A 21645-nucleotide genomic window follows, 5' to 3' on the forward strand; every position below is an offset into this window, starting at 1 on the left:
AAAAAAAAAAAAAGAGAGAGAGAGAGAGTTATGGTGATTTCTTAATGTAATGATAGTTAATAAAATGTCCTTTCTCCTCTTTCAGGCTGATACTGCACTAAAACTGCTTTTGCTGCTTCATAGCATGATACACGCACATAACCACGTACTGAATTGTTATTTGGGTTCTTTTTTTTTGTATTTTGAGATTGTTCTCATAGTCAGTTACTGGCAAACACAGGCACTGAGCTTCTCTGAAAAGAATAAACAACATCAGTTAAACAGGGTATTGGCCTTTCGCAAGTACAGGAGAACGAATGCCTCTCAGAGACAGCGGGCTTGAAGTCAGGATCCTAATTATGGCACAAAACAATACAATAGCGGAGTCTAGCAGTTTAACTGCTTAGACTTAAGCTGTCGAGGACAGGTTTTCCTCTGTGAGATGACCTAAATACAGACCTAAAAACAGACCTGGTATGTATATCAAGGTATGTCCAGAAAAATGACAGGTGATGTAGTGTAACGGGACCATAATGAGGGAACTACATTAATTGACCACATTAATTGCTCCCAGACTGCTGGGAGTACAAAATAAAACATGCTCATTTAAAATACCCATAATTAATGCAAATAAAATACCCATAATGAATGCAAAGTGAAATATAAACGTGRTTTAAGCAAACTCATTTCACTTCACAACAGGCAAGGTGCCTGCCCACGGCAGTCAGCCTGGCAAAGGGGAACTTGTCCAGCCACAAATATTGTTACACGCTTGCAAATCTCTACATTGTTAAGTAGYAGGACTAACTTCTTCACAAATTCCCAGTAGCAGTGATGGGCTTTAGATGAAATGTTTAGAGAAGGAGCTCTGGTTAAGGTGCCGTGCTGGTAACCACTCAATTCCTAGCCCCATCAGCAGCTTCCTGAGCCACCTCACAGAAACCATTTCGCCAGCACCTCACTTTGCCAGCATTCATAGCAAGATTGAAAGGTCCTTTCCTGCAGGTGTGCTTTGCAAACAGATTTTTAACGTCTAAGAGGGCATCAGTTGCTAACAGGGATGTGGGGTGCCAACCACTGAACAGAGGGAGTCTCTGTGGAACGATCAGACTCCACTCTCAGATCACGCAGTTAGCACGTACATCGAACTGCGAGCACGTATTAGCAACAGGGCATTATCTGCTTAAGTATCTCACTTCTGTCTGTATGGCCTTTTTAAACAAGTAGCATTAAAGAAGTACCAGAGTTGAGAGCAATTAAGAATATTCCTTTAATATTCCCATCTCTGTGCTTGCTGCACTTGACATAACTTGTGTCTAGCCCCATTCATAGCTGCTTCTGTGTGATCAGCCAGGCARAACGCTTCCCCTGATGCTTGTTTTATGCACAGCACTTTGTCTTGATCAGCGCAGAAAAGGTGAGGGGAAGGAGGAGTGGGGAAATTTGACACTTTGGAGTAGAAGTCGTCTTCTCCATTCTCTGTTAGATCCTACAGTATTTGATATGCATGGTGGGTAAGTGGTAGATGGGGGCGGTCTGCAATTCACGGTCAGAAACAAAGTCACAAAAAGCCTCTTGGCTCATGTGCTGGGGAGTCTGTTGAGTTTCTTGGTGTTCCTGTATCATGCTGCTCTGCGTCTCAGACTAATTACAGTATCCCGTTTTCCCCACTCTCTGGGTATCCTTGTTTCCCTTTGATAAAACACTCTCCTCTCAAGCAGAGAGTACATAGACTGATGGCGAGCTTGCCCAACAGGAAACCTATAAGCAATACTTCTTGGCAAAATATCTGATTACCTAGATGCATTTTACAACATGCCTAGTTACTTTTCACTACACGTCTTGGCAATGCAAACCAGTTGGAGGACAGAGGTAATTCTAGTTCAGTATCTTGTTCTGAAGGGTATGCAACAAAATGGAAAAATGTAGTCTGAAGGGTAAAGCATCTCACATGCTCATCTGGTARGAAAACCGCACTAGTTATTAGATCACGTTTCCTGTCACCTCTGGCCCTTCCTTGCATCAGCTCCAGCCTTCAGTGGGACCTGGTGTTTCGGCAGCACGCTACACTGCAGCAGTAGTCGGACTGAGTGCTCCTATGGATCTGGCTCCACACAGGCTCTTGTAGGTCACAGTATTTCACCTCGCATAGGGCTCATGTAGATTCTCTGGTGTTCATACATCAGCTCAGGAACCTCCAGAACTGGAAAACTATCTTCACAAAGATGCAATGCCAAGAAAAATATAGGCTGAAAGCTCACAGACTTTTCTTCCCCCACAGATATTCCCAGTGGAAGGAAAAGTCCCCATTCCCAGCAGTCAACCCAGTGTGGAGTGCTTGAACCCAATCTGATCCTGTGTGGAGTGCTTTGGACTGCGCATTCCCAAGTGCCCAGGGTGCCTGTGCTCTCCAGGGATGCCCCCAAGCCCCTGCGTCAGGCAATGAGGAGCTGGCTGCAGGGCTTTTACTCTTCAACAAAACTAYTTTGAGATCAACAGAGATTAAACTGTTGTAGCCCATAGGGAATCTGTAATCAGCACTTCTGTATAAAAGATCTGAATTTCCAGAACCATTTTGCTAACAGTAAGTGAAGTTTACAACACCTAATTGCACAGATAGGCAATCCGAGTGCGTTTCAGAAAGCCAAGCCTGTCATTTAGCTCCAGAGTCAACTGGAACAGAAAGTCCCCAGAAGCCGTGGCAATCAGCAAAATCYCAGGGATCAGGGCTGCTCTCGCAAGCTGGGGCAAGGGGCGGGAAGTTCTGACTGCCCAGTCATTAACGTAATTTCACTTTCAGACACTGTGTTCAAACGGGATACCTGCCAATTCGGGAAACCTGCACAGACAGTTCCCAATCTGTGTGAATTCCACAGTGAACTGCTTCAACTTCCCGGTGAAGCATCATCTCAGATAATCTTTTAAAGGAAGAGAGAATGCCCTTTCTCCCTAGAAAAGGATGCCTTTTGTGATGACAGTAAAAGGTTTTGCACAAGTGAAAAAGGAGACCAAAGTCAGGCATGCTGCAGAAGGAGAGGAACTTACAGTGTTCATGGCACCTAGCAAGAAGCTCCAGGTCATCTGCGTGGTAGTAGTCATACCCTGATGTTCCCAGGACCTCAAAGGGTAGGTATCCTATGATAGGTGGAGCCCTAGAAGGGAAGCGGAGAGCAGGTAGTAAACACAAAACCTGATACTGTGACTTCATGCTAGACACTTTGCGATCCTAACAATCAAAACGATCTCCTGTAGCCACTTGGCAGGGAAGCTGGGAGTGCATGTTGACCTTTTCACATACAAGCAAAAACCAACACGGGAGATGTAAAAATTGAGTAAATGAAAAGGTGTCTGTTTATCGTTTCATAGCCTATTCATTACGTGGGTGTAGAGAAGGGCATGTACGCAGGCAAGTGACTCAGTCCATTAAGCATGCTTGTTAGACATGCAACTTCAGAAACGCTATGGATGTTCATGTTCATATGGAGCTTGAGTAAAATTATCCAGTAGGCTGGAAGTAAATGTCATGTGGGTAGTAAATGTAGAAGAAAGAATAAGTGGGAAGCCACAATGCTTGTCAGGACCTGCTTAGGTAAAAGAGAAAGTAATTGTTCCCATGGAAAATCTTGGGAAACTCAAACCAGCAAAAATGTTCCTAGGCTGGCAGTAAAGAGGACAATAGGTATGGGACTAATTTTAAGGACTGTTATTTCTCTGTCAGGTAGAGAAGGAATCTAGGAAGTATGGGGATGCTCAGGGGGAAATATCTTCTCTGACTATCTGTTATCAAGTCTAGATCTAGGCAAAACTTCTTAAGATTTTTTTTTAAACTGCTGTCCTAACCAAACTGAGTTTGTACACAGCCTGCACTGGAGCCTACTTTTTTAGGATTATGAAACAGCACTAAAAGGTCAAAAATACAATGTTTACATCTACTTCCTATTCCAGAAAGTCACCTTCTGTCCTCTAGCATGCCAGTGTACTCTGGCTAGCATCAATTAAAGCACCACACGTACTCTGTGAGGCAGGATTTGTCCATGCTGTGTTAATTTGGCGTTTTGCTCCACCTATTTGCTTTGCCTGCTGGATGTGCTGATAGCATGAGGATCAACTGCCAAATTCAGTGTGCTCCTCGGGAATAAAGATGGCAGTGTATTACCGAAACAGTTAATGTTTCAAAACTGGGACAGTCTGAAGGTGTCACTGCCTATTAAACATGCCTCTTACACTGCCTTTCTCTTGGTGTGTCAAATGACCCTCTTAAGGAAGATGAATGCCATAATGAGGCCAAGAACATAAGCAAAAATTATTTAAGTGTAAGTACGTTTGGGTTTGGATGGATCGACCCTGTGACCTCTGGGGGGTCCTACTGTCTTGGCCAAGCAATCCAGCTCTTAACACACTGTACTTAACACACAGTGGTCTCTACCACAATATAGTCTTACTTATTCAAATAGCTTTGTATAGAGCACTGTGTTCCTTTTCTTCATGCGACCCAGATTTCTGTTAATGATGATAATATGTGTACTTACTAAAGTGTCTTTCTTTCTCCCTCTTTAGCCAAATGTGCCAATGTCTCTCGAGTCTTTAATGATATGCTTCATGACAATAATGTCTTTCAGATGCACATCAGATAAATGTTTTAAGCTGATCGGGAACGTGCTATGCTTTCATGATTTTCACCAAGACTCTTTAAATTAGAATTTAACCACAAAATCCTTCAAATCTGTCATTTGACAAGGAGCTGGCTTGCTTGCGCAACAATCTGAAAGTGCCTTGGTAGTTCAACTTCCAGCCTGCAACTGGCTGTGCAAATGGGACTGCACAGTTTTCTCAGAGCTTCTTGAGTATGGGATTGGTGACGGTGTCAAAAGTCTGAAGGATGGGACTTCAAGCCAACAACCTCCCAGTGCAGGAACTGCAGGATGAGACCTTGCAATCTTTAATTCCATGAAGGGAAAATGAGGAGAGGACCACAGGACAGAACAGAAACAGATCATTATCAAAGTACACAGCTTTTCTTCCTTTACGCATGCCTATATGCAGATCAGGATGCTGATTTTCCTAGTTTTCTAATGTTTATCCAGATATGCAGAATGCTTTCTGCACCATTTATCATCACTCCACTTTATATCAGTGTCATATAGATTAGTTTAGCAGCCGAAGGCCAGGTTCCGAGCAATGCTGGGTACCCACTGCTCCTATGACTGCACCCCTCTCAGCACCAGGCCACGCGAGTTGACGTAAATAAACAAGAAACAGCTAAATATTCAACAACATTGCACAGTGCGCTAGAGATCCTGAGGTCTGTACTGGATAGAGGCTTGAATGAACGATTAAATGAGACAACCCACATGATTCCTCTCCGATTCTTGTGTCTGTGCTCACTGCTTACATCCGGTGCTGTCGCAAACTCTGGCTCAGCATCTATATTAACTTAATTTACTCTCTGTAACAGTGGTTTCCTCACTGGGGATATCAGAGGGACTGGAGTGGCTGCGAGCACCCGGCAGCAGAGAAACTCCTCTCTGAGTCATAACCCAGATTCATCAAAAGATTCTTTGATACGTTTCAGCAAGGCTCTTACTTGCATGATTCACAGGAGCTGCTGGGGACACAGCCCTTTGGAAAACCAGCTCCCTTATTTAGATGGAGAAATAAGGGATTTAGGAATCGAACAATAATCACCTGCTGATGTGGGTKATTGGAGAGACCAAATAAAGGGAAGCAAAGTTACTCCAGTGAGATCTAGATGACACAAAAAATTGCAGACTATCCCAAACCACACAGCATTAACTATAATGCTTTCACACGGACAGTTCTACATTTCCAGGTCTGACACRTGGAAAACACATCTTGCCTATTATATGAATGCAAGTTCTATTTATATTCTTTCTYTCTCTTTCTTGTACTAAATGTACAGATGATATTTAGGTTATTTTTCCCCATAATAAGGCTTATTTCATACTCTTCTTTTTCTAGCTTTGCAAGGCTTGTATTCTGCAGAGACAGTTGCTGCTGTGCTCTGTGGGATAATGGAAAGGATAGGATTTTGCRTTGTGTTCATGCATATATGCCAAATATACAGAAGCTAAAGAGCTAGCAAAAACCTCCAGCTTCTTCCAAAGAACATGAATTCTATACTAATCTACTCAAGAAAATGATCCCAGACAGTTTCATTCCCCAAGCCCTATCCTAGACCATCATACTCTATTTAGTCAAAAATACATCTGTAATTAAACAATCTATTCCTCTGCATTTTTATTTTTTATGAATTACATCATCTATCAAGGTAAAAACCTAAAGTTTATTGATATAGTGAAAAATTTAGAAAAAAATATTGGAACATGTAGATGGAAAACAGAGATGGTTCAATATGCTAAACTAACAGAGTGAACAGGACACACACTGCTCAGTTTCAATAACTTAATATCTCAGTGAAGTTGGAAATTTTTCTAGACATTTTCCCTTCACTTTACTTATTTTATTAGTTGCCTAAAACATGAAAGAGGGCAAAGTCTTTCAGGAGGACCGGTGAGTAAATTAAGAGTATTGTTACTTAAGTAGTCTAATTTAATTAGAGCTATTCCGCATGGGATATCAGGCAATAGCTACACAGCATTTTCTATTTTTAAACTACAGTTTGTTTATTCTTCGTTGACCAAAACCAAATCTCTTACCTGTGGTCCAAGAATAAAAACTTCCATTCTAAACTATGCCTTGATGTAAATTCTTCACATGGCTCTTCAACATTGCAGAGCTCCTGCAAAACAGTTGGCACATTCAGATATTTAATTCTAGGGAACAACAAAAGGAGCCCTCTGTCAACACTAAGAATGCACCATCTCTGTATAGTAAACTCCAGTTAAATAAAGAGATTTAAAAACACCAGATTTTTTTTCCTCTAAGGAATATGGAACCCTTGTTTTATACAGGCATGAACTGATGAAAATCACCTAAATAATTTACCCTGGGCTGAGTCACTTTTAGAGCTAGGATAAATAGCCTAAGGGCCTCGTCTTGCAGTCTGCAGGAAAAATTCCCCCTGACTTTGTTTTAAATATTGTCAACTGAAGACAGATGCCAGCAACAGGTTTCAGCTTCAAACCAAGCTCGATAATGCTCTGTCAAGCAAGAAGCACCTRCAGTTGTTATCACTGTTGCTACTGTGCTGTGCCACAGGACCCTTAAAGAGTAGGAGAAAAGGGTCCATGAAATACGATGTTCAGAGTTTAAAGTATGAGTGGCTTGCTTTTACACAAGGGAGCTGTGCAATACATTTCTTCAGCAGTTGCAACTTTTCAGGCAGTWTAGCTGGTCACCTTTATAGGTACTTCCTGAGCTTGCTGCTCTGAAATGTCCTGTCACGCAACTACCTCTTCTCAAATGAAACTCCCGTTTTCCCTCATTCTTAAATATGCTCAAACACAGCAGTGTCCTCACTGATTAACAAATCCTCAGCACAAACAATTTACACTGCCAAGTATACTCTTTGAGAGGCTCCTGCAACATGGCTCCTCTTGGAACAGCTATGAACATCGCTTGTGGTAAAAGCACTAGGCTCTTCAAGTGAGTGCTGATTTCCAGAATAAAAGGGAAAATGCAATTTGAGAGCTCTCACCTTTAAGAACTGCGGCGTGACGAGACGAACAGTTGCTACGAGGCAAATCTGCTCCTCCGTGGCTGACCTGAAAGCTCGTGCAATAGCTGACTCAAAGCCATTACAGGAGGGTGGAGGCACTAGATACAACCGGATAYGTTTATTTTAAAAGAAGACGATGACATTTCTATTCGTATTAAGACAGGTAAAACGACTGATGAAACCCAAGCAGTGAGTTCCTTCGACCCATAGTGTGATGCCACACTGGTACACATCAACCTTAACCAAAGCACGACCCTTTAGGCTCCGAGTTGCACACTCGTAACCACCTCCCCCCGGCTAGTGGGAAAGCTTTAGGAAACAGCTCTCATCAGCTCGGAACATGCACCTACAGTCTCCCTGCTGGGACGTCTGTAAGAAGGCTGGAAGACTGTGGTGTGGGCAACGATATTCAGCTGACTTTTAGGGTGGAGGGCTTTGCAGTATTTTTGCTATTTTCCTGCACGTGTTTTCCAAGTGTCCCATTGCAATCACAGATCGAGGACCAAGAAGATACAGAAACAACTCCTGATACCATTTTTCTGCTCTGAACATTCTTCTCAACACAAAGTAAGACAGCTTACACTGGATGTTAGGTGTGACGAAGAGCTCRGAGCAAGGAAATAGCACCTTTTTGCAACCTAACATCTGCAAGATTCAAGATTTTGCGGGTTTCTCAAACTATTTCATTTTTAAGAAGTGCCATTTCATTGCCACAGATGAAACAGAATATTTAAATTCACTGGTTATTTGAATAAATAGACTGCTTTAAAAATGGCAGCTGGCCAAATGTAGGGTTGATCCTGCACCACCTCTTTAAGCAGAGCAGTGTGAAGATTGTACTCTTCTGACCAGCAGCATCCCCAGGACTTATATGAAAAACATTTCTAACATATCTGCAGCACATTCCATTCCTGCTGATTAGGGGTCATTTTCATTGAAACAAGGTCTTTACGCGGCTATGGATAAAGACACAATTTAATGGAGAGAGGCAGAGGTAAAGTAGGCTGGAGTAGTAACTCACCATGAGTAAAATATTTAAAATCCACTACAAATTTCACATATTCATATGTCAGGGGTTCATTTGGATCTAAGCTGCCTCTTGCTAAATGGCAGCAAAACTCTATTTGTTTTTCCGCTGAAATGAGAGAAAGAGAGGGAGACAAACACAATGTTACTAGAAGTCTGCACTTTAGCACACTCCACTTATCTAATCGCTGGAGGTTTTTATACCAACTCTGTCACTGTGGTATCTGAGCACATTCTGCTAGGATGCTCTTGATAGCCATACATAAATACACATCCACTAGGAGAAATGATCACCTGTTGCTGCTTAAGGAAATATACCCTGACCCCTCTGTGGCTTTACAGTTACCCTGCTGCACTGGCTGGAAGCCCTGGCTGTGCTGAAGTCGGTGGCATTTGCCTCTGCCTCCAGCGCGGGCMGGATTTCATGCAAAGCTGCGAAGTGACATTGAAATGCTCTGTTCTGGCAGTGCTCGGTAGGATCCTGAGCCAAAGGGCATCAAAGTCACCCTAAGTCCTTCCAGTTGCTACGGCAGGCAGCATGCCAAGCCCTTATGGCATTTTACGCCTGCAGTATGAGCTCCCTGGATTAGCCCAGGCAATCTGCAGCCAGTGGGAAACCGTCCCCAGGCTGCAGCCAGCACCGGGTCCTGAGTGAGCCTCCCATGAGGGTGCAAACGGGTGAGGGCGGCCAGGCCCCGGCGGCCCCAGGCAGGAGAGGACGAGAGGGCGGTGGGTGTTCTCCCAGCGGAGGCTGGTGAAGGTGTGGTTTCAAGCTCTGGTGCTGGGATGTGCTCTGAGAAGAACCGTGGACAAAGGGACATTTTAGGAGCGAGGCAACARCCGGCCATGGAGATCTGGTCCCAGATTTCAGCCAGGAAGGCTGATGTTTAAATTACACTACCCTAAGACATGTGAGTGTCCTAAGGAATGAAGGGTCTGCCAGACCTCTCCAGGTTTCCTCTTATCCCCTTTCTTCCCCCAAGCTCCCCACTCCTCTCACAGGCTTTGTCCAGCATCCCACCCAGGGAGAAATATCTGATGCGGGGCAACTTTGCTGTGCCCTACAAAGCAAAGCAAACAGTCAGATAAAGCCTGTCCAAAGCAAAGGTCAACTAGTAGGAACATACTGGAACACCGGACGATGCGCTGCGTTAAAGAACAGATATATTAAAGGTGAATTTAACAAAACATTAATGGCAGGCAGGAGAATTAAAGAGCTGGAGAGCACTGTCTAGACTCCCCTTGGGAGCTGTTTGCCTTTGGCAAATTTCCCCGACAGACAGACAAGAGAAGAGCTTACCATTTAGAAAATCGGCTGCAACAGGATCTGTCATGAGCATGTGCGGAGAAAGGAGCTTGTACACCTCACTCTGCTCCCGCTCAGGCAGAAAGTTTAATATATTTTGGTCCACCAAATCTGACTGATACAAAAGAATGCTTTGTCATGTTCAGCGGTACAGCCTGCCACAATCACATGCATTTTCATCCCGCAGCAGAACACAAATGCTGCCCGTCTAGCACAGATGCTTAATACAAGAAAGCTACACTAGAAAGTGTTGCTTTAAAAACAGAGCTTTCTTTGAGGTGACATACAGTGCTCCTATACTTAAGATAAGAACTTGAAAAGTCACACTCTCTCTGCAAATAGATTTAGGGCAGCGCATAATCCATAGCTTATTTTACCCTGGGAATGCTACCTATTTGTAAAAGGCCAAATGGGTTCCAGAGGTTGCCTTGCAGTTACAGACAGAAACAAGCTGGAGAAGAAACCTTGACACCATAGGATATGTAATATCATTTCAGAATGAAAACTTATAATATTTCCTTTTGGAAACAATACAGAAGTGGGAGAGCTCTTTCTCTATCCTCCATTTGTGTTCTAGATGAACTTCTGGTTAAATCAACTTGACTTGCCAAGCAGCTCAGTGCTGATAAACCCATATATCCTGACCAAGATGGTTCTACCAAAGGGTCAGCATGTATCTGCTACTTTGCAGTCTAGGATATCCAGTCAGGTTAACTGTGTGTTCAAATTTGTCTTCACACACCATCATCTGTATCTCATGCTTGGCACTAGATAAAAGCAAAAGTGTTCTTGAGGGGCTAGCAGAAACTTCTACCCAAGTTGTACCCAACAACTAACTGACTTCTAGAAATTCTCCCAGGAAAATCTTATGCCCCATATTTGTTACTGACAACTATGGGCTCAAAGCAGCAAGACCTAATGTGATTGAAAGGGCATAGATTTAGTAGTAAAATCACCTTTAAATTATCTGAGAAGAGCTTCAGCAAGTACAGATTTCACAAGCATGAGATTTTCCACATACTTGATGGGATAAACACCACCCAGAACCTTCTTCAGATGTGCAGTCAAGCAAAGAGTTATGACTACAGTGATTTTGCATAGATTTTTTTAGCTATCTCACAGACCCTAAGAGAGAATCTGTTATTCACAGGAGCTTGAGCTACTCCCTAAGGGTTTGTCAGTGTATTCCCCACCCACAGTCATGACATTCATACCATGGCTGATGTCAAACACAACAGAGTGGAAACAGTCGTGTGAGGGGACTGCCATTTGTGGCAGTCCTTTCCATAGAGTGACATCACCCTGTGGGTCCCTTGCTGAAGCACTGCATGGCCAGGAAGTCCACAGAGAGTAATGGTAAAGCCCTGCACTACAATTACTGCAATATGTTATTAACCAAGGGTCTAGTGTTATCGATCCGTATGTAAAATATGATTTAAAGGGTAACAGACTGGTGCAAGCACCAGTTAGCCCGCATTTCCTGTTCATGCACATAGATTAAGCTGGCTACTGCATTCGAATCCTGCAGTTCTGGCAGAAACATATTTCTTTTGCACAGCCCAACTCTCAGCCTGTGGAAAGCAATGGTATTTTTGGCAGGCTTGGGGCCAGATGTGCCTGGGAGGCATAGCACTGCTGGGGGCTTCCTGATCCAGCTTGGCTTCCTGCACGATGCTGATCGGGCACCCGGGAAGGGGGAAGATGTGAAACACATCTGCCCCAGCTGAATCACCTATACTTGTCGTTTTAAGAAAGAGCAGCAGCTTTAACTGGCCCCAGAGCGCTTGCCCTGGATGGCTGCAGCCCATTGCTGGGCACCTGACCCAGGCCCCTCTGGACCCCAGACTGCAATACCAGGGCTGCGTTAAGGCAGGGGAAAGATTTTTCAATACATTGCGTTGTCAGAACTTACCGGTAAGTGTCCAAGTAGAGATGAGACACTATCAGATACATAAATAATAATCCCATCAGTGGTAAGAGCAATGAGAAAGCCATCTAATGCCTAATGATAAAAGGTAGATCAAAAGAAAAAGAAAAGAACTATTATGTTCGGGAACAACTTAGCATACAATACAGTAGGCTAATTATTTCAAAGGTGATGCCTCTAACAGCCTAAAACCAACATAAATCAATTAAAGTAATGATGGTTCAATATGCAAAAATAAAAATGACAYATGATGTCTAATTCAGCATTCTTTTAATATTTGTATTTTCTCATTAATATTAAATTGACTTGCACTTTGCATCCAGTGAGTATTTATTTAACATGAAGCAAGATACTGGTTGCTAAATTTTCTACACCCACACAACCTTGGTGACTTCAATCACTTCATTATATGTTTTGAATTACACAATAGTTAACTAATTCAGTGTGTATGGAGATGCTAGATATCATCATGGCAAACTCAGCATGACGCATGAATGGATGGATGGATGRATGAAAAAGTAGAAACAGACAAATTACACAATGCAGTATTTTTAGTTATTTGTGGCTATCATGGGTGAGATTTCAAGCATTATTTATTTTAAAGCATTCATTTGCTAGGCTAGTGATTCAACAATTTTAAATTTTGTTCTGTTTTTCCTTTCTTATTCTTGGTGGTTTCTGGCCTGGATTTGAAGACACTGAATTCTTCTTTGAGTGTTTTTCCTATTCTTTGCAACAGCTTCTTGTACCACTGATCCAGTCTCTATTCCTATTCTTTTGTAACAACTCTCAGGATCTAGGACATTTAATTTCTGATCAGCACCGTACGCGAAGCCAGCTCTTCTGGAGACACCACAAGGGTGCTCTGCAGCTTAGTCCATCAGGAGCAGAGGATGCTGAGCAGAGGTAGTGCTCACCACCTTCCCTAACAGCCAGTTCTTCCCSACCTCGGTGCTGTGCTCTGCCTCAGCTGAAAATAAACTCTCTCAGAACAGATGAGCTTTTGACTTTAAGTCAACTAGCCGACGGCCTAATATAGTCCAGCAAACTGACAGTTATTAAAGGGTTGTCTCCCCCAGTAACTTCTCGAGGGGGATTTGTTTTGATTCAGCTGGAACAAACCAGTTTGTTTGGTGAGAGAAATTCCCAGAAAGACTGAACAGAATTTTCCAGGGAGGTGAGTCATGACATCCTGATGAAAAGAAACAACTAAGACACTGCAGCACCTCCCAGCTCAGCCCAGCGTCCACCCTTATTCTGGAGGGGCAAAGAGCAACAGCTGCCTGCACAGGGCAGGAGAGCTCCTAGGCACAGGAGCAGACAGCACAAAACCCAAGCTGCGTCTTTAAGAACGGCTGGGGAAAACGCAGGCTCTTCAACAAAGCAGAGGGATGTTTTTAGATCAGCCAAACGTTTTTATAGGTGAGAGCATCAGAGCTGTTCTGCTGAATGCATGTGAAAGCAATGCAAGGAAAAGATGCTAATGGGATGTGGGAGGAAGAGAGCTGCTCTGTATTTCTCAGGTCCTTTCAAGTTTTTGCTAATACTACCAGTTTTAGTGGCTGTTCTGAGAAGGGCAGTTCTGTTTTTCCTCTCTCATCAGGCCAAATCTGGCCCAAATTGGTCTTCATTCCTGAATGAAAAGCTATTTTTCTTTAAGGGGAAGCAACCTTCTTTTTAACACTATGTCTGCAAAGCATTCAGTACAACAGTGCTCTCAGTCAGCTTTGGATTATATGTGCCAGCACAGTAGCAATCATTAACATCGGTACCTACAGGTGAAAGGAGCTRTATCTCTGAACTACTCCACTGAACTGATTAGTTCTCACTAATCTATGTAGCTTTAATTTCTTCTTACCTCTAACATCAACTGGGTGAACTCCTCGTTGCTAAGAAATGAAGGCTTCCAGTCTTGTCTAATCTCACAGGCTTCTGTCTGTGCTGTGATTTCTTAAAGAGAAAACATCAAAAAAGCAATATGACTCATGTTAGTTGGAGAATTTTTTTTCATTTTCAAGTAACATGAGACTTCTTTTAAGAGGCTTTCAGAAGACTCATCCTGAGATCATTCTCTGTACAAAGCCTTCCTATATGCAACAGTCATTTTCCACGCCATCATGATACAAACGCCATTAAAAATCAAGAAAAGAAAAAGGATAGATTTGGGGTGGTCTGAAAAAATCATTCAAAAATGAAGACTAATGTGCTAATTTCAGAGTAAGCTCGGCAGAATCACTGAAGGTACTGCAGGCTCGGTGGTATTCGGCACCACCGACAGCGGGAAGGTCCCTCAACCCTGCCACTTCAGGAGGACTCAGATGGGTCTACAGGCAGCAGGACAGGCTGCCTCTTGCCACCTCCTAGCCCAGGATACCCTGGGAACAGAGTAGAGAAACATTTTTCTCCATGCATTTGTGATGCATGATGCTCCTCCGCTCTTCCCTCTCTCATGCCCTGTTTGAGTGTGCATAGCACATGGCAGGAGGACCCAGGAGGCACCTGGTGCTCCTCTCCACTAGTCCTCTAGGGAAAGAGGGAAGTAGCATTTGGGGACCGGTACWGCTGGCAGAGAAGAAGAGACCTTGGAAAAACAATTTCAGGTCAGCACAGCTGGTGAACCTACCTCTTCTACAGCCAAGGGAGAGGACGATAAGTGAGGAGGAAGGGGATGGAAGCTGTGAAAGGCACAATGCCCTGAAAAAATGGGGATGTACAGAAGGAGAGATTATAGACAGAGATCTAACAGGCCCAGGGGTAGTAGGATGGTGACAGAGGACYGGGCAAGGGAAAACGGGGAAGAGAGAGTTGTGGAAAAGCAAGCTACAGAGCACAGCAGACAGTGACAAGATAATATCAAAGCATCCAGGAATAGAAAACAGAGCAGGACGTGCAGGAAAAGGAGAACAAAACATAGCAGGGGAGACAGAGGTCAGTGAGGGAAATGGAGTGATGTCATTACATTAAAAAACATACAATACTGAATCTTTTCAAGTATATCCTTGTTTAACCAGTCAGCAATGTATTCAAACCTAGCAAATTTCCTGAGGCCAACTGCTACGCCTTTTTCTGCCCMTTGCTTAGTGTTCCTGCCATCTATGGAGATTTTAGATGCTTGGGAAAACCAGCACTCATCTTCTGAGCAGAACTCAGCTGCCGACCAGATGCAGAGCCAATGCCTTTGACACCGGGAGATTGGGGAAAGGGTCCAGCACTCTCCAGTACCTTTCTGTTTCTGTAAGAAGTCAATGGTCCTCTGCAGGATTGTAGACTTGTCCATCTTGAGAGGGTGCCCGTGGCCTTGCAGCATTGTGCAAAGCTCTTTAATGAGGACATTGAATTGGTCTCTCCTTTTCTTCTCGGATTTGTTGCGTGATGCCCTGGGTGACAGAAAAACAAATGCCACTAAGTAAAATGAAGGACCTAGGACTTGAGCCGTTGGGGCCTAAAAGACCCTGTTCCAGCAAAACACTTAAAAYGTAAGAATCCAAACTCTGCTTGGATGCTCATTTGTTTAAAATTAGGTTTGGACTTAAGTGCTTTGCTGATGCTTACAGCCTTGCAGCAGGCCTGAACTCACATACAGCAAGGATATCTGGAGGTAACAAACACAACATATTTATTTAAGCAAGACCATCTCTTCACATTCATTTCAGCAGTAGTTCTCATTTGTTTGTTCATTTCAGAAGTGGTGGTAACGAGATGAAAGTGTTACRGGCCAAATTCCTCCAAAAAGAGAAGCCTTTTTATTTTTCAGTTAGTGCACACAGATGTAAGGGCCAAAAAAAGAAGGATGCCTTAYTTCCTGACTTCTACTTGCAGAAGTAGCTTATGCATACAGGATGCTGCATGCAGACAACTACGGAATAGAGCCAAACACGTACTCTTATACTTGGTTTTGAAAATCTGGAGTGGTAGTAGTGTGATATATGAAACTGTCTGGCTGTGGAAACCACAGACTGATTTCCAACTTGCATTAATACAATTTAATAATGTTTTATTAAGGTTTTCCCCTCCATTAAAAACAATAAAGGAAAAAGCCAATCTATTCAGTTTCTTCCAAAATGTTTTTTCTAGTGCTCATATCAGAGGTAACCTTATTTTCATACAAATTCTTCCAGCAGTAATTAATTTTTTACAAGCATATTCACGATGACACATGCTTCCTGTGATCTAGATCAAGTGGGGTATGCAGAAACCATTTCCATTCAGACTCAGATTGGCATTTGGAGGTTCTCAGCTCAGCTCTTATGTTCATACCCACTTCTGTTGGCACTAATGTAGAAAGACTAATTAGAACTGAACCAAATGCTTCTCTGAAGGGAGACTGACTAACTCACAGGCTGCTAAAGCAGGGCTGTCCACTAAGTTTCCCAGGGAACTCTACCCCAGGTGAGCAGCGCTGCATGGTGTCAACAAGATGACATGTTAGGACATCAGGAYAATAAACAGGCGCTGGATAATCAGGGATTCTGAGGGCCAGACAATGTAATCTAGCAACCCCCRCGCTGATTAACCTGCCACGGGGTGGTCAAATACACCATGAGAGGCTTGAAAATGGTGACAGAAATATGCTATTTTTGGTCTGCTATACAAAGCCTGTAAACTAAATGAGAGTTTTGCCTCTGACATCCGTGGTTCTAACTAGTTTTTATGCATCAGACATTTGCAATTGCACGCTGGGAGAGCTTCCACCCTCTGTGCCCTGTGGACCCACTCCTACCTCTTTGCCCTGTCCTTCTCATCTTCATCCATCAGTTCGTCTACACAACACAGGGCTCTGGAAGGAAGAGACAGCAGTACTTACTGAGACATATTCTCTGGTTTTGTTGAGGATGTCAGAATTCGACCCCATGGAGCTTACTGCTTTGTACATCATGACATCCCAGATGTTTTTATCTTCCCTCTCCCTAACCTCCAATCCTTTATGCAGTTTTTTTTTTTCTTTCTGCACCAGGTACTGAAGCTTGAGAGGTGAAACCTTTGCTAAAAGCCAAAATATACAGCTTCAATAAGTGCAGTTTTACAGGGAAAGAGGTAAGAGCYAGTAACCCCTCTGCTGCTTTTATACTCCCCCCTTCTGTGTTTCTGACACAGCCACATGCAAGCCCAGCGGCTGCCTAATGCAGCCAGGGGAGCACCACAGACAGGCAAAATCTGCACAAAATTCTGTGCAGGAAATAGCAGCTACTCTGCAACTGCAATTTCACTCTCTGGTCTGTGCCAGATGGTACCGTGCTTGATCCTGTGCTGGGAAATCAACCCAGCTGCTGGATTGCATTGCAGTGGTTAAACAGTATCTAAGATTTCTTTCCCAGTGGAAGAGCACAGGAGGACATAGGAAACTGTGCTGATTCCAAGAAGGATTACTCTTAGACAACAACAGGGTACCAGCAYAAGATCTGAGGGACCATATGATATACAGATTCATCCAAAGCCCACTGTAGGCAATGACTGCTCTTAACTCCACTGGCCTTTAAACACACTACCCAAAAGCCATCCTGCCACTGGGATTCATACCCAAGACTTCAAGCTAAAACTGCTCCTCCCCTGGCTTATCCAGGGGAAGGAAGAGAATGTGATTTGGCTTCCCTGTCTGTCATTACATCAAAAAAAACTTTTTTTTTCTGGGCTGTTGTTTTTATTTTATGCTAATTGTTAATGCAGCACAGGAAGGAGAACATTTTGCAACAAAAATTTCCAAGAGGGACGTGGTACTCTCAAGTCCCATGAAATGATGGAAAATTAGACATGATGAGGATAATTTCTTAACTGGTAGTTTGCTTTCTGTGACTCAGACTAGCTACGACAGTGGGACAGAGAGCCACGTTTGAGATGTGCGAGGCAGGCAGACACAGGCAAGCCAGCCACCATCACTGCACAGCCTTCACTGCCCGGCGCCCACTGTGCTGGGCTGCAGCCCACCTCAGACAGCTCCAAAGCGGCTGGAGAYCACATCCATCCCCGGCTTCAGCACCCACCAGTCTTCAACGCTAGTGAGTAATTTCACTGGTAAAACCTTCCTACCATACTCGGTGCCCGAGGAACACTCTTTGTGGGGCAGTGCAAGTATTTTTCCTTTTTTTGAGGCTMCTCCAAACCCAAACAACTATATGGCTATAAAAGTAACATGAAATAGAAGTACCCACAACTGACAGGAAGTCAAAGATACTGCTCATAATAAAGCAACAAAAATTTACCCTCGATTCCCTGCTCCAGGATGAGGATCTCCCTCCCTGCAGAAGACCTGGGCAGAGGAAAACTGAATGAAATGATTTCTTTTGTCTCAAAGAGTGAATACACATCACAGAGAGGGAGTGGTTCTCACTGCCTGGGTCACTGAAAGTAAGGAGCCAAATTAGAAATTACCTGTTCTACTCCTCAGATTCATCAGTCCAGACTGACTGAGTGGGATTAGCACTTCTTATCACCATGTAAATGGAGATGGAGAAAAATTAATCCTGCAAGGAAAAGCAAATCCAGTTAAAACAGAAATCACTTCAGGCTGAAAAAGTCTACCACAGTAAATTAGAAACAGGTTCAAGTATAACTGGTCAAAGCTCAGCAAAGCCTCCAGGACCTGAAGAGCTGGGACAACATTCTGGGACTCTTGATTCTGTGTGCACTGTTTACTCCATTGGACTTGCAGAARAAGCCAGGTAGTGCCCAACTGAGCTCCCATTTCCAAGCAATAATGTGGCCCAGCAGTGCGGAGGAATGGCCCTACTAGCTTGGGGTCACTAAGAATCAATATGAGTCCTTTCCAAAATATGAAATTTACTTGGTGCGTATGTTATGAAAAGCAGCAAATATATTCCATACTTGATTTGTCCAATCTTGTGATGAAAAACCTTCAAGACAAACACAATCACTTAGAGCTAGTGCAAGCCACAAATAAGCCCCTAAGGATGGATTTCGGACCTCGCTAAGGTTTCCTACTGACATGACATGAGTGCCTCCTTTTTGATTACTATGAATTTTAAGATTTTGATGATTTTAATTAKTCCAAACACTTAATTTTTGTTGCAATGTTTCTTTTTCTATAGCTAATGCTTATTGTTTCTTAGTTATCCATCTTTGTCATATTCTCTCTTCTTTCTCTGATCTCTTTGACTATATCCACCCTATAGTGTTCACCTCTGTAACCGCAGCCGTCAAAACACATTTTGATTTAAGCAACCCTAATTTACAGGAACGATACAGTTACAACCAAGCTGTCTGCGACTGACAGTAATATCTTCAACAACAACCAAGTGCTGGGTTTCCATATTTAAGAAACTTTTTCAGTGCGGYTTGAGTGACCTGCTGGCTTTGAGCTACAGGTTCACCACCTGCTTTTCTTGTTATCATTAACTTTCAGAATCAGCTCAAGACATTGCAAAAAATTTGTGACATTACCAATAACAAAATGTTTGTAAATATGGGGGACAAACAAACATATCTACATTTCTAATACTCTGCAGGACTAGCAATAGCTTTTCCTTTTTCAGATGAGTGAAAACCCCACAAGTGGAAGGAAACAAGCCAGCTGAAGAACTGCTGGAAGATACACATCAGATAGGCATACTGGAAAGGGCAGAAAGGAAAGATGTAGGAACTGCCAGTGTAGGATGACTGCTAAACACTACGAGTAACACAGGTGCAGTCCAGTGGTACAGAGAGAGTGCTTTGCAGGAGCAGTTTACATGAGTTAGATGAGTTAGATGAGCCAGGAGGCCAAATTCCTGTTCATTACAGCTAAATGCAATTGCCAGCCCATTTGCTCAAAGATTTGTCTCAGATAAACTGCAATATGCTGACTATAAATTGTAGCATGGAAGTTATATGTGAGAGGCTTGAAAGCACTGAAACAATAGAAGCAGTACAAAAGTATAAAATACTTAATGTGTTTTAGTAGTAAGTAGTTCAGTAGAAGGTACAGTTGAGATTAAGTGATCATCTTCAGCTTGGAATATGAACTTCCAGGGAAAAACTTATGCAACTACTGATATCCCCAGTGAAACAGTAACTAAAACTAACATCTACGTAACAAGTTTAAATATGATGGACCTGCTATGCTTCTGTTTTCACAGCAGTCTTACGCTAGATGTTAGTATTACAAACGTCTATCCTARTTCAAAAGGAGCTAAGATCTTACTTGCTATCCTATTGACCTAAAATAGAACTGAAATTCTTATCTTAGTCACAGTTGCTCATCAGTTAGTCCTATTTTTTTCAAAATTATATAGCTGTTTCTCTTCTCAAAGGACAAGCAGCCCAGAATTCTGCTTAGTCTTAATAACTTCAGTGATACATGCATAAAGAAAATGCTTTTTTTCAAAGCAATGAGCTAATGTGGAAACAAGACAAATGGATCCATTGCAATTTTCAGAGAACATTTTTTTTATTCAGGCTTAAGTATGTAAGAATTCAAACAAACAAAAGTGTTCTTTCTGAGTTTTGAGTGCAAAACTTTATGCAGAAATCTCCATCTTGCCTCTTATTGCACAGTCCGACAGTCTCCCACCCGAAACCCCCAGGAAGCCAGACAAGTTCTCTGCCTTGTGCACCCGACTGTCCTCCCAACCAGTCTGACTGYGAAGCAGTACCTTCAGAAAGGCTCTTTTGGCACTGAGTGAGATGATGGTCCTGTTAACGCTTACCAGGGCTAAACAAGCATGCGGAGCCCTGATTCTGCAGCCTCTGAGAGCAGCATGGATGGTGGCCGCTGCAAGGGGCAGGGGACAAGTCTTCCCAGGTCTGCCCGAGTGGGACATCCTCACTCAACAACAGATTCGGGTGCTCAGACAGAATAACCAGCCATAAAACAATTTGCAGGCCCAAACACACCACGAAGCTTTTTGCATGATGCAGCAGGATGGTGAGCTATAAAAAGTCTTAGCAGAAGACATCTAAGGACAAAATATTCTTAACTGGATTAAGCACTTCAGGASTACATTTAGCTAAGTGCTTTTTGTCTTGTTATGAGCTGGAGCTAAATATAGTAACCAGAATACTTAAGAATAGTTTCATAAGGGTCGTATACACTCCTCAGCAAGATAAGGCACTTAGCACTATTGACAGCAGTATGTCTGCATGTTAAGAGTATTTTAAATAGCTACAGACAGAATCTCTTTGACCTTAACTGTATTAACCAGAGGGATCAAAATTTATTTATTGCCTACTGAAAATCCTCTTCTGCAATGCTTGGAGGGAAGGATTTCTGAACTCTGCCAGCAGGCAAGGAGAGAGGATGCTTGTCAGTGCTGCCAGCATCTTTTTCTCACCCCATATCAGTGATGATCAGTTTTCCCACAGAGAAATGCGTTAGCATCACTCCTTAATACCCTTAATGTGGGGGGAAAAGATTCTTCCTGTCCTTGTACAGGGAGAGCCTCAAAAAATGCTCACAGCAATTCCAAGGCAAGTTATATTTTAGACTTTTCTAATAYCATAGTATTTTACGTCGTTTCCAGGGTTACAGAAAGGGTAATGGAGTATGACAGCCTTAACAAGACAAATGGACTTCTCAGAAGAACATCTAATAGTTAAAGTGCTATTTCACGCTGCCTGCAGTATTCTGGTACAATTATTCCTGAAGAGAGAATGAGAAAGAAAGCAAGAGAKTTCTTTTTTTTAATCTGTTTTACAGAATTGTCTGACTTCAGGAACTAAAACTACAATCTTCTGACAACAGAAAATGTTTATTTATCGGATTATTGCAAATCATCAAAATATTAACATTATCTTGAGGATAACACCTGTTAATGGAACACGACATTAGTAAGAATT

The 21645-nt window shown here is 42.9% G+C and overlaps 1 protein-coding gene across 1 annotated transcript in view; it reads right to left on the reverse strand.

Annotated features, from left to right (window-relative positions):
- The window catches only part of PASD1 (PAS domain containing repressor 1), a 28865-nt gene extending 10524 nt beyond the window's left edge, over positions 1-18341 (reverse strand). Inside the window, exons 1-12 of the mRNA XM_085319724.1 lie at positions 18244-18341; positions 18075-18121; positions 16598-16654; positions 15100-15254; positions 13736-13827; positions 11863-11952; positions 9945-10065; positions 8640-8753; positions 7598-7716; positions 6657-6739; positions 3025-3131; positions 2802-2928 (exon numbers count right to left, since the gene is read on the reverse strand). Coding sequence (XP_085175850.1) covers positions 2802-2928; positions 3025-3131; positions 6657-6739; positions 7598-7716; positions 8640-8753; positions 9945-10065; positions 11863-11952; positions 13736-13827; positions 15100-15254; positions 16598-16629 — 1040 coding nt within the window. The 5' untranslated portion in view covers positions 16630-16654; positions 18075-18121; positions 18244-18341. The remainder of the gene's footprint in view (positions 1-2801; positions 2929-3024; positions 3132-6656; positions 6740-7597; positions 7717-8639; positions 8754-9944; positions 10066-11862; positions 11953-13735; positions 13828-15099; positions 15255-16597; positions 16655-18074; positions 18122-18243) is intronic.
- Positions 18342-21645: the final 3304 nt, after the last annotated feature.

This window comes from Rhea americana, unplaced genomic scaffold, assembly GCF_003343005.1.
Source record: "Rhea americana isolate MKP2758 unplaced genomic scaffold, rheAme1 scaffold_6, whole genome shotgun sequence".
NCBI classification, from domain to species: domain Eukaryota; kingdom Metazoa; phylum Chordata; class Aves; order Rheiformes; family Rheidae; genus Rhea; species Rhea americana.